We start from the raw sequence: 14,452 nt of genomic DNA on the forward strand, positions 1-14,452 counted from the left end.
TTTTTGGATATGTTCTTTATACATGTGTTTAAAATATAATAATTAATTATTGTTAGTAATAAATTAGCAGATAGTATATTGGTACTCTATACTTTTTCGAAATTTATTTATACTAGCATTTTATTTGGATATTTTATTATTTTATAAAATAATATAATAAAAAATTATAGTTTAATAGTTAAAAAACCGTAGAAAATATCATTTAAAGTTTTATAATATTCAATTTTTTTTTTACCAAAAAATAAGAGACTCGAACCCGCAACCTCTTAATTGAGTATGGGGAGACTATACCATTTGAGCTATTACTCATTGGCCAATTTTTATTTTTTTTTTAAATGTTTTAGTCAAATAAAAAAATTATAACACCAAAATTATTAATTTATAATTCTAGTAAATAGAAAAAAAAAACTTATTCTATTTGTGCCTTAGTTATTCTTATTTATTCACGACAATGTAAGTAATTGTCATTAGTACATTGCTTAATTTATTCATTGTTATTACTATACGCAATTGACGCCACACAAGAAATTAATTACACAAAGTCACAAACCACGGGCATAACACAAACCACAGGTATGTATTATAATTAATTTTTTAAGAGAGAAAAAAAAAAAGGATAAAGTGCTTAATTTAATGTTTTATTCCAATAAAGTGTGAAATGTTTTGTTTTGTTTACAAGATACGATAAGATTAAGGAGGTTGCTTGGCAAATGAGGTTTTTCAAACTTGGTTCATTCACATTCATTAAATGTTTTTCTTTTCGTTTCTAAACATTTCTGTTGCGTGCGTGCGTTCTCTTTTATTTCTTTGTCCCAATGCCGCCGTTTTCTCTTTTTTTTTTTTTTTTCTTTTCTTCTTCTCTCGTCTTTTTTTTTTGTCAGGATTTCTTCTTCGCTCTTGGCGTGTGGCAATTCTTATTAGAAATGGGCTTAAGCTACCACCTATTTTTGTCCAAGCCCAAATCACAGGAATATTTTTGTGAACTTTCACTTTAATAAAAACACAAAAAAGATTTTGACAGTACCAAAAACACACAAGAGAAAACACTTTGATAATCAATAGCTGGTCCTGACCAAAAAAAAAAAATCAATAGCTGGTTGGCTCATCACATGATTATTTCAACAGTGTAATTAGATATCCTTTAAATATTATCTTTTATTTAATTTTTAGGGGAGAAAAAAATAAAAAAACAAGTAAAATAATTTTATACTCATGTCCAAAAACAAAAAAAATAATTTTATACTTTTTAATTTCTATACCCAAAAAAAAATATTTTATACTTTTAGTCATAGAGATTAATTTTGATACATTGATAATATAAAATATTTTATATAATTTTATAATTATATTTATTTTTTTTAGATGATTATTTATGCACTTAATATAAAAAATAATTATTTTTATTGATATAACATTATGCCATTAGATACACATATAAAAATACTTTATACTTAAGTAAAATTAAGCATGATTTTACATTTTAACGGTTTAATTATATATATATATATATATATATATATATATATATATATATATATATATATATATAGCCATAAAGTTACTATGGTCTATGGTATAATGTTTGATATATGTAACCTCACTTAGGTTACGTGATATAATATGAAGGTTAAGTCACATATATAGTTTACCTGCCACTTTCGTTGAACCCCATTTTTTTTTTTTCAAAGGAGGTTATTAATACTAATAATATAATTAAGAGTTTAATCAATATGTGTTTTAAAAACACATATAATAAGATTATTAATTAGAAAAAATTATAACAAAAATACAAAATGTTTATATTTCTAATGTATTTATTATATGTTTATTAAAAATTTTAAATATTATACTAATAATAATCTTAATCTTAACATGCATTTTATATGCTCTTAAAATATATATTAGCTAAATCTTTTAATAAATCACTAACACAAAGAATTAAAGTACTACTTAGCTAGCAAATCTTTTATGTTATCATCATTTATGGTGCATTAATATATTGCTATCTTTGTAGGCGTAATGTAGGTAAGGTTTTTTTGTTATTGTACAAAATTACAATAATGTCATGTCTTAAACCTCATTCATTATCAAGAAAAAGATAGCATTTCATCTGACATAAATAATTAAATATAAATACACTTGGCTACCAACTTGCCAACTTGGCAACGTGGAATTTTAAACAAATTAAACTTTTATAATTTTACGAATTGAATTAGTACTAATAATAATAATAAAATTTAATTATTTTATTGATCTCTATAATTTTATTAAATTTATAATTAAATTTATATTTTTTAATTAAATTTTTATATAATTTTTAATTTTTTAATCAGATCATTTTAAATATAAAAAATATTAATTTTAACAAAATATTTTTTCATAAATTAAAGATACTTATAATTAAATTTTTAATATTATATCTTTTGGATAAAATATTTTATTAATTTTAACGTTTTTAATATAAAAATAAGTTAATTATAAAATTAAAAATAATATACAATTTAATTAAAATATATATATATATATGATAAAATCGTTGAGATATTAAATAAACCTAATAATAACCTATAAAGCACGGACACTTTACTGAGTTGCTGTGTCTGTGTGTCGGACACATTTCGGATACGACACTCACTGATACTCGTTGGACACGCGTGTCTGTTATGTTCAACTGTGTCTTAATAAAAGGCAAAAGAATTCTTCTCCGGATACGCTTGGACACACCTAAATACCATCACGTGTCAGCGTGTCCAATCTTATTCTTAACATATATTTTTGAAATAAATTTAGATAGAGTATATATTCTTATTTATTAAAATACAAAAATTTTAAATACTTGATATAATTAAAATAAGACAATAAAAATAATTTAAAAAATTAATTTATATTTTAATATCAATAAAATATCAAAATATCATTACGATTTATCTAAAAAATACTTTATATTTTATATGTATACATATCCCATGTCTTATAAAATTTTAAAATTCGTATGCCGGCGTGTTCCGTGTCCGTGTCAGTGTCCGTGCATGATAGATAAAAACTGACGACAAAAAATAATGCAACATTACTACTGCTGGGAGCCACATCCATTCTCATATGATGGTCACTAGCTAGCATCTTCCCCAAGTTGAGGAGCCAACCCAAGTGTTCATCATCAACAACATGCCTACCTCTCATGTTTCCTTTAATGGATGGACAAGTGACCTTTGAAGCAAATCGATGATAGAACATCGTTGTTAATATATATAGTTTTTGTTCTAGGCAAATTAATTAAAAGGGTCCACTAGGATTCAAAATATAGTTACCCTTTATATATTATTCTTTGGTGACTATTATTAAATTCACTTTGGTTTCAATTTTCAGTGCGCTTTTAATTTCTCAACATATTGCATTGATTACACTTTTTGGTGACATATCTTGACACTAACTAGGGGGAAATATCCCCTCTAGATTGTTGTATTCTATGAATATGTATGTAATTTATACACTAAAATCAGTCACTAATATATTTGTGTATAAATATATGTGTGATTTAATTTATTTTTAATATATATTTATATTCCAACATATATTTTATACTGATGACTGATTTTAGTGACTAATTTTAATGTATATGTAGTATAACTCTTTCTTTAAATACCTCATTTTCGGCTGAGTATCAAGTACTTTAGGTTAGATGACTTTTTAATATAAAAAATTTTTAAAAATAATAAAAATCAGCTTAAATCAATTTAAATTTTTCTTATGTTATATTTATTAATTACTTCTAAAATAAATATATAATATTAGATGTAATAAGTATATAATTTTAAATATTATATATAAAATTATATATATTAAATTAAATAAAATAATTTTAAATTATAATTTTCCTGACATTTGGACAAATATATACCATTATATCTCTGTTAAATATATTGTGTCTTTAATTTTAACCAAATTTACATGTGATTAGCTACCAAAATAGAAGTGTTTTCTTCAATAAATCACAAAAAGTAAAATCACTTAGTTTTTTTCTTTTTCTATTTTTTAAAAATCACTTATTTGTAACATGAGATAAATTACATCAAAATAAATAACATTACTATATATATATATATATATATATATATATATATATATACACACACACAAACACTATGGTGTGAATTTATGAAATTTTTGCAACACTTAAAAAAATATAACTAAAATTATAAATATATATTTCCATTATTTAATGATATTTTTTAAAAACGTGACCTTAATTTATATTAGCCACCACCATATATATAACTACTATAATCATAAGCACTATAGAATTTACCTTGATTTATTGTGGATTCTTTAATATATGTGAGCTTTTTCTCAAAACTGCTTGATTGCCATTGTTTTGTTACTGTTCTTAGCAACATATTTGCTTGAGCATGGGAAGTGTGGCTGGGTGAGTGGAAAAGGGAAGATTCCACTAAATAAGAACCCCTACAATTTTTCAGACAAATTGATGAGCAACGTTGAATTTTTACTATGTATATAAAAGTTTAAATATATACATTTAATTTCTTCACCATAATATGGTGGCATGCATGCATGATGTAACACTTGACTACCAGGAAAATACTATATGGTATGAGAAGAGTAATTAATAAATAATTTTTATTTTGTTCTATGGTCAATTATTATTTGCCAAATTCATAAGGAAGTATCAACATATATAGAACGAAATAGAATTGATCAAACCTAACTGATAGGTGTTTTGATCTCTTAAAAAAATTATCAATAAATAAAAAATCAATATTAAAAGTTAGAATTTTGGTAAACTACTATTTTAGTCTTTAATATTTGGACCAAATTTTAATTTGGTCTTTAACATTTTAAACGTTATATTTTAGTTCTAAAAAATTTTAAACAGGTTGAATATAGTCTTGCTATTAAATTTGACACTAATAATTAACGAAATGAGCGATATGGACGTTAATAACATTACTAGTTAAGTAATATATTCTTCCAAGTATTAGAAAAACATAACTAAAATTTGTCTGTAACACTTTTTCATTTTAATTTTTTTGTTGTATAAAATTCCAAATCCCACCCATCAATCATCAATGCTTTAAAATTAAAGGAAAAACTTTTATATTAGTGATCGTTGGTTCATCGATTTTACTTACATACTGAAATCGAATGTTATTAACTCTTCAATATGGGAATTGTTTATGTTAAATGTAATAGTAGAACAATATATATTAAATCCGTTTAAAAATTTTCTGGGATTAAAATAGGATATTTATTTGAAAAAAATTGAGACTAAAATAAGAAGTTTAAAATATTAGGACCAAAATAATATTTTACAAATTTGTTTCTTTTATCTTTTACTATTATATTTATTTAATTATTTTCATTATTAGGGTCCAAGGATGATAAAGTTAAACATATAATTTTATAGTGTCACAAAATAACTTCACCTTTATTATCTTTTAATATCACAATAATGATTTATTGTTACTTAGTTTGTTTTCTTAATTACTTATGAATAAATTGAGCTTAATTTAGGTTGCGTTTGTTTTTGAGAATATGACAAGACAAGACACTGAGAATAGGATAGGACAAGATACTGATGGACAGAGACATAAAATTTTATGTTCTTATATTCTATTTGATGATAAACTAAAACAAATTATGAAAATCTAATTTATTTTCATTTATTTTCTTTCAAAAAATTTGAGATGAAAAATATAATAATAAAAAATATAATTATGAAAAATCAACAAGAATAATGAAAAAAAAAATAAAAAATAAGTTGTGTCTCTTGTTAATGTCTCTGTGTCCTATCAGGATGTACACAAATTATCTCTGGACATATTGTCTCTGTCCATATCTCTTCTGTTAAACACAATTTTGTATTTCTGTATCCCTGTCTTTATAAACAAACGCAATCTTACTGTAAAAAAATTGAAAGAGTTTTTTTTTTTTTTTTTTTTTTTGCTCTAATAACACCAATAGTAGAACATATACATACCAAGGATTATGCTTGATTTATATGGTGTGTGCGCTAATCATAACTAAGAATAAATTTGATTGATACGAAAGAATCTACTCCGTATATACTCTCAAACCTTTTTGACTTTTGTTGATGAATCTACTATGAAGTCTACAAGGGATCGGAATCTGGATTCAAGAGTGTAATGAAGCCAATAATCAATTTGGAAATGAAAAAGTCAAAAGTTGGGTTCGTACCTTGAAACATCTTATCATGCAAGACATTGTGGGTGTACCTGTCATCGCACTATTCTTCTTCATATATAATTAACTGTTTTGCATATCTATCTCATTCTTTAATGTTATTTTCCTATGAAAATTATTAGATTTATAATTTAACAAAATATATAAAATTATTTAATAATGATTAGTTATCATCTTTGAATAAAAATAACTTTATATGAGTAATATACAAACTAATGTGTGTCAAAAATTATCCTACAGTCTAATATAAATTACGTTTGCAAAGTTTGAAAATTAAATAAAGATAGTTAAAATTTTAAAAATAAAATTGAGATTCGCGTATAAATTAAGGGATTAGATTGAATATTATTTTTTTTAAATTTTATTTTTTATTCTTAAATTAAAGTAGGGTGATGGGAGTATTTGAATGGGAGATTGGAATAAGATATGATTCGTTACACTATAATTCAATTTTGAGTTAATACTCAATTTAGTTTCTAAACTTACACGCGAGTTTCAATTTAGTCCCTGTAATTTTAATGACCTCTCTTTAATCCCCAAATTTTATAAATGTGTCTCACATTAATCCCTGAAACGATTTTTAGTTAAAAAACGTTAATGGAGCGTTGAAATAGACAATCAAATGCCACACTGAAACATGTAAAATGATGTAGTTTTGGTTTTGGCATTCAAATAGCTCAAAAATGATGTCGCATCACTTGTTTTATTAGGTAAAGTTTCAATAAATACCACTTATGATGTTGTTTTTTTATTATTTGAGTGTCAAAACTAAAACGACATCATTTTACATAGTCTAGTGTGGTATCCGCCTGTCCATGACAACGTTCTATTAATGTATATACATTGAAAATTGTTTCAAGGACTAATATGAATTATGCTCGCAAAGTTTGGGAATTAAATAAAGACAATTGAAACTTTAAGGACTAAATTAAAGATTGTATGCAAATTCAATGACCAAATTAAGTATTATCTCTTCAATTTTTATTGTACATTATAAGTCATAATTCTTTTTATTTGTCTTAATTCTAATATTTTAACCAATAAACTTAATGACCATGCATCATTATCAATTTATTAATTAACGATTATAATATCAATTCAATCTATTAATTATTTTTCTATAAAGAATACTGTTTATATCTCAACAAAAAATATATTCACATGATTAATTTTATGATTTTTATGTTTATACGATTATTTTTAAAATGTCTTTTGTATGTACTCACTTTCTATATTTTTCCTTGTTGAAATATATCTCATTTAGAAAAAAAAAAAAGAAAAGTTTAATTTTCTCTAAAATAAAATATCTACAAACAATTATCTATATAGAAAAAAGATACTTTGTAATTAAGTCAATATATTCAAAATATTCGAAATATATACCTAAGTTTAGAGATAAAAGAAGGGATAGTTCCAACAAGATCCATCGTACAAATTGCAAAAGAGAATCGTTGGGGAGACATAATCATGTCAAGGTTTACATTTTCACCATCCGCTATGTATATATTCCAGCAACTTCCTCATCACTTTGTTTTTTTGTTCTTGTCGTTGTGTGTTTTTTTTTTTTTTTTGGTCATTTTGGATTCAGTATTTAACTTTTGAACCCTTATATTAGCAATTTGGTCGAATATAGAAAAATTAATTTTGTTTTCAATAGTTTTGAACGAATTTGAGTTTTAGAAATAGAAGGAAAATTAAAATTCATATAAAATCAACTATAAATATATACTTAAAATAACTGCATATGTATTTATACAAAAATATATTATGACTGATTTTAGCAGTTAATTTTAATATATAAATGATATTTTTATATAAAAATTAAAGTTGTGATTATAATCTTTCAAAATTAACCGGTAGTCGAATTACATTAATAATAATAATGATAATAGACTTTGAATATCTATAATATTGTTTTTCAGATTTTAAAAATAAAATATAATAAAATAAAATATTTATATATAAAATAAATACTTAATTTTTTTTTAAAATATGTTTTGTTTTTAGACTGATTAAACGTTAAAAAAATTAAATCAAATCAGTTTAACTGGATTATTAATTTTTTGTCTCATTTTATTATTTTTAGGAAAAGTCATGGAGGCTAGCAATTTTTTAAAAAGTTGGCCAGCATTTAACCATTAAAAGAAAATTGAATGATTTTACACCATTGAATTTAATCTTACACCATTAAAAATATTATTGATAGCCGTTACAAAACACAAAAGTTGCTGCCCCCTAGCATTCCTCTTATTTTTATTCTAAGCTGAATCAATTTTGTGATGGATTAGACAATAGTTTTTGTGAATAATGTGAATAATAGGTTCTAAAATTGGTCCAATAAAATAAAAATACACTACACTGCTAAATTATCCACCTGAGTTTTAATATTAAGATAATCATCCCCACACCTAGTAAATTGAACATCCGATAGATTAATTGTTTACATTGTTTAGCATTTTTATTATCTACCTATATTTTTTTTTCTAAAATGAACACGTGTCGTTGCTGTGTGGATCTCACGAGGTCTATATATACAATTACCACATACATTGTTCAAATCTCAACAAATTAAATTATATCTTTAAACCTCTCCCTTAGCTTAAAACTTTTCCACTTTCTCTAAACATACACAATGGCCAATTCAAAGTTTGTGTTCATGATCACTTCTACTCTTCTTGCTTTAACCATTTTCTCAGCTCTTGCAAGGCCAATTATGCAAAGTGATGACAACAACAAGGAAATAGCCACACTTGATGAAAATGTGGCCCTTTGGCGCCGCCATATGATAGGTTCCAACAATATTGGAGACCAGTTTGGGACTAACGATTTCCGCCCAACGGATCCAGGTCACAGTCCTGGTGCTGGCCATGCCTTCCCCGGTTTCGCTGCCGCCGTCGACGTTCCCGCCGCCGGGGCTCCAATGCCGTAATTCTATGTGTGCAATTGAATTTTTCATTTAAAAATCTAAATTTATAATTTGGACAAAAATTATAGAAGAGAATGGCTTCTATCCAAGTTATAGTTTAGATTTTTTTTTTTAAAAAAAAAATAGAAACCCAAATATGTTATTAGATCAAGTTAAAAATTCAGGTGCAGTTAATTTTAGAAAAAAATTAATAATTAAAGATTGTTAGATAATTTAATAAATTTGACTAAATTATTATCTAACGAATCTTAATTATTAATTTTACATAAAATTAATTGTAACAAAATTTCTACCTCAGTTAAAACTTAAGAGTCATTCAATTCCATCACATGCATTATAATAATTATTGTTATAAGATATCTCATGCATTAAAGTTTTCGTTGTTGCTTATAGGTATCTAATGGAAGTACGGAACGTATAAGTTCCTGTTTATGTCATTATGTATTGTAGTGTGTACCTTTCTAGCGGGGTTCTTTTATTATTATTATTATTATTATTATTATTATTATTATTATTATTATTATTATTATTATTATTATTATTGTTTTACTTTATTTTATCATTTCTCATATTATAAAAGTGCATTTATATATTGTTGTTCCTCACTTTGTTTATTTATTTCATATATATTATTCTACCGAATTGATGGTTGATGTGAAAATTCGTGAATCATGATTATTGGAGTAATTTACAAAAATAAAATATTTGATTTTTAAAATTACAAAAATATAATTTTTGTAGTTTAAATTCGAAAATGTAACTTTTTACAAATTTATGTAAATCGTGAAAGGGTCCCACGAATTTGAAATACACGTAAACTGCTGAAAGGATTCCACAATTTACGTTGATAAAGCATTTGGGAAGAAAGAAATCATGATAGAGATTATACGGTTTCTGTGAAGATGCAAACATGCATAAACCGTGGAAGGGGTCTAACAGTTTATACACAAGTTTCACTATATATACCAACCTAAAGTGAGAGGGATATATATATTTACATCTATCATTTGTATTGTCAACTAAATAAGACTATATTTTATAGTACATTTTGAATTTATTCAAATCGTAAAAATGATATTTTTTGGAAACTTAAATTGTAAAAATGATATAATTTTAAACGATTTAGATAATATTAATTTGATTTATACTTTTCAATCTAATTCAATTTTATGCAAATCATTGATGTGCACAGCGCTAATTTAAATTTATTTTTTAAACTATTTTGATTTAATCTAATATAATTTGAATTAAATAGAATTATATTTTATTTAAATTTTAATTTTTTAATTTAAGTAACTCATTCAAATTTTTAGTACATATATTCAAATAATATTTTAAATTTTTAATACATATATTTATATATATTTATTTAAATAATACTCTCAAATTTTTATTAATAATAACATATTTTATTCTAAAATATTTAAAATTTAAATAAATATAATTTAAATTTTAAAAATTTTAAACCTTATTATTTGGATGATATATAATTCCATATATTTGTTAATAATTTTTTTTAGTGACTTAAGAAGGATAAATTCAAAAAAAAAAAAAAAAACCTCAAGAAAAGTTGCAAGCTTACAACATCATTAGAGACAAGTATTTTGAAGGTCTGGCCATGTCAACAAACATTTAGTGTATTCAGCTTTTTCTTTTAACTAAGTTCAAATATACTCCCTGTTTTAGACTATTATTTTAGAATTTTTTAATTTTTTAAGCGTAAAACAAATAAAAGGGCAGATTACTGAAAAAAAAAAATGATACTCTACTATCACATCATTCACTTTAGGTTGGTATATATAGCACAACTCGGTGCGTGTTTTGCATGTTTATGCATATTTTGCATCATCATAAAAATCGTAGACCCCTACTACAGTTTCTTCCCAAATACTTCGTCAACATAAATCGTAAAACTCCTCTAACAATTTCTTCCCAAATGCTTCATCAACATAAATCGTGGGGGTAGAACTCCTCTAGCGATTTACATAAATTTGATCCTTTCACGATTTACATAAATTTATAGAAAATTACATTTTCGTATTCAAATTGAAAAAATTCTATTTCCATAATTTTAGAAATTAAATATTTTATTTTCGTATATTGGCCTTATTATTGTTTTAATTTGAGGTGTGTGTATATATATAATCTCATCGTATTCGTACGTACCACTGATTTTTTTCTCCTTTAATAAGCGAAGGATAAATAAAAAAAAAATATTATAGACTGAATTTTAGCTAAATAATATAATAAGATATCACAAAATTCACATATCTTTTTAAATAACTAATAATTATTAGTATTTAATCTTTCTGTTTTTGATAGCATAGCTTGTTTTTGTTTGGAACGAAGAATGAGATTATAAGAAGAGTCACAAGATAAGTCAACAAAATTATTTGAAAACTTAAATTAAATTTAAAGATATGTTTTGATCTTATTCTCCCACTTCTTTGGTGCCACTGTAGCGTCCCAACCACAAGAGCCAAAACATGTGTGTATATATATTATATATCATCGTTTAATAAATTAATTCTATTTAAATTGATTTATTTATATATATTTATAAAAATTTATTAAAATTATAAATAAATATTCCACGATATTATAATAAAGAAGTTGCAATATTTAACTCTAGTTTTGAAATTATATATATCATATTTAATTTAAATTTAAATATAAATAATATCAATTAAATTCATCATTCGAATTACATCAATTTAAAAAAAAAAGATTCTACTTATACACAAATGTAATACCAAAACTAGAACTTGAATTAATTTCAAGCCACATTACTTCCACAAGGTCGAAGAGTTGGAGAATAAGGGATCAAATTAATTCTAATATTATCCCATTTATGTTCACATATTTCTTTCAATCCCCAACAACTTTGATCATTGAAACAATAATATCCATACACCTTTTTTCCGGTTACAAAAACCAAACAATTTCCATTAACAATTCTAAACCCTTGAACATTAGGATTTTCCTCCTTCAACCCTATTTCTTCAATCCTAACTTCCAAAATCTTTCTCCATTTACTTGACTTTGAATCTATTAAAATCCATATAGTGAAAGAACCTCTCATATATCTAACTAAGCAAAGAGAATGATCCAAGTTCTTCTCTTTTCCCCATTCAAAAATTCTTAGATCACAATTCCGATCAAGAGAAGCCTCTAAGGTATCTTCCGGCAGGTTTACCGTCGTCGATTCGCCGCCAGCCGCGAAATCATAGGCCATTATATATAGTGGAAGATAATGAGAATCCTTCTTAAAAGAAGAAGGACTATTTGAAATAAGAAAGAGTTTTTCTTGAAGATAAACGGAATTATTGAGTCTCATGTTCATTGGACCAACAAAAAAATCATTCTCCATTTTTCTCCATACACCTTCTTTTGACGAATATAATTTAATAATAACATGTTGCCCCCATTCCGGTGTCCCCTCAATCAAAATTATTAAGTAATCATCCAAACAATCCAAACCCTTATTATTCATGCACTTGAAGAAAACATTGGCTTCATGAAAAAGACTTTCAGGTGAAGTGGATGGAGTAGTAATTGGGAGCCATGTTTGTGTTATAGGGTTACATAAACAAAGCTCTTTATTACTATTACTTTGACACAAAATTAAACCATTGCTTGAAGCAAGAATTTGTACCTTCTTCAAGAATTGCAAGGAATTTTTAGGCAGTTGCTCATAGAAATTTGATTCTTCTCCGGTCGGTGGCGATGGCAGCGGTGGTGGCAACAGATGGAATAATTTATCCTTATTGAAGCTGTTGAAAAATATCTCCGGTTGAATGAAGATGCAAGTATCATCTTTTAGAGACATATTTTGTGCATGGCTCATCCTAAAGCTGGCTCCATGAAATTCATCATGAAGAGATTTGCAAAGAAATTGAAACTTGCATATTGATTTTGTTGGAAGAAAAGAGAATATGTGAAGCAATTCATCCTCGCACAAAGATACCATATTTTTTGTTTTCTCTCTTTATTGAAATTATGGAACTTTGGCTAGTAATGAACCCTTGATCTTATAGATATTTTTATATATAGAAGAAAATTTAATTTAAGTGTTGAATATGATAAATTTGTGAAAGAATAGGAAAAGAGTAGATGAAAAAAATTTTATTGATTGTTGATTGATTGAATTGAATTGAAATGTAAACTATGAAGGTAAAACTAAATATATATAGAACATTGTCCTATGAAAGATAAAAGTAAATAAAAATAAGATAAAGATAAGACAAGATAAGATAATAAAGACTAAAATTGTAATTGAATTTATGTATTCTGTTGGGTTAAATTTATGGGTCACGAGACTTCTTTATTATTGTCATGGGCTAAAATGAAAGAGTAGTTTAATAGAATATTAAAAAATTTGGTTTGTTTTCTTTCAAAATCACATTGGATTTCTTTTTGATTTGCTTCTTTGTATTTTTAGATGTTATTTTACGTAATAAATAGAATTATCTTTTTATAAAATTAGAATATCCCAATTTAAAATTAGAATATATTCTTTCAAAATATGGTTTAAACTTTAAACAAACGATAATAATAAAATATTAATTATTTTGATTGTTAGAAACTTAGAATTTACTTCGTCAATTTATTATAAGTTTATAACTAATTAATTGGGTTCAAAATAATGTATTACTTATCAAATCAACAAAAATTTATTTAAACAGCCGAATAAATTGATACTTGACCAACTCAAATTGGTTTATAAAATTATTATATAGTATGATTTTTGGTCTTTACATATTGCAACTTAAGACATTTCAGAGGTAAGGTCCGAGGTATCATTGGATGGGCTAAGTCACAACTCACAAGCCTATGAGTTCTGATCCAACTCAAAGTTTTTGGATTGACAAAGGCTAATGGATCGGAAACTTTGTACAATACTACAATGTTCAAGTTGGGTTTTGGATTGAAAATTTTGCAATTCATGCAAGACCATGTTTGAGAACTCAGAAAAAATAACTTGTTTTTGAAAAACTGTTTTTTCTTTCAAAAATAAATTATGTTTGGATATAAATATGAAAATAGCTTATAATCGAAAATACTAATTTTAAGCTAAAAAATAATGCTACGTGCACACTAAAATCAGTTACTAAAGTCAGCCACCAGTATAAAATATATGTCAAATATAAATATAAGTTGAAAATAAATTAAATTACACATGTTTATATACACAAATATATTGGTGGCTGATTTTAGTTACTAATTTTAGTGTACGAATAGCATTTCTGAAAAATAATTTATAAGTGAAAATAATATTTTGAAGTTTATGATTATAAGCAAAAGTGC

General features: G+C 24.8%; 1 protein-coding gene across 1 annotated transcript; it reads right to left on the reverse strand.

The window, feature by feature from the left end:
* Positions 1–11,921: 11,921 nt before the first annotated feature.
* Positions 11,922–13,115, reverse strand: LOC148563158 (uncharacterized). The gene has a single exon (XM_088491197.1). The coding sequence runs from the start codon at positions 13,113–13,115 to the stop codon at positions 11,922–11,924; it is 1,194 nt and encodes a 397-aa protein (XP_088347323.1).
* Positions 13,116–14,452: the final 1,337 nt, after the last annotated feature.

The sequence above is a fragment of the Arachis ipaensis genome, chromosome B6 (genome assembly GCF_059453495.1).
Source record: "Arachis ipaensis isolate K30076 ecotype BB chromosome B6, ASM5945349v1, whole genome shotgun sequence".
Taxonomy (NCBI): domain Eukaryota; kingdom Viridiplantae; phylum Streptophyta; class Magnoliopsida; order Fabales; family Fabaceae; genus Arachis; species Arachis ipaensis.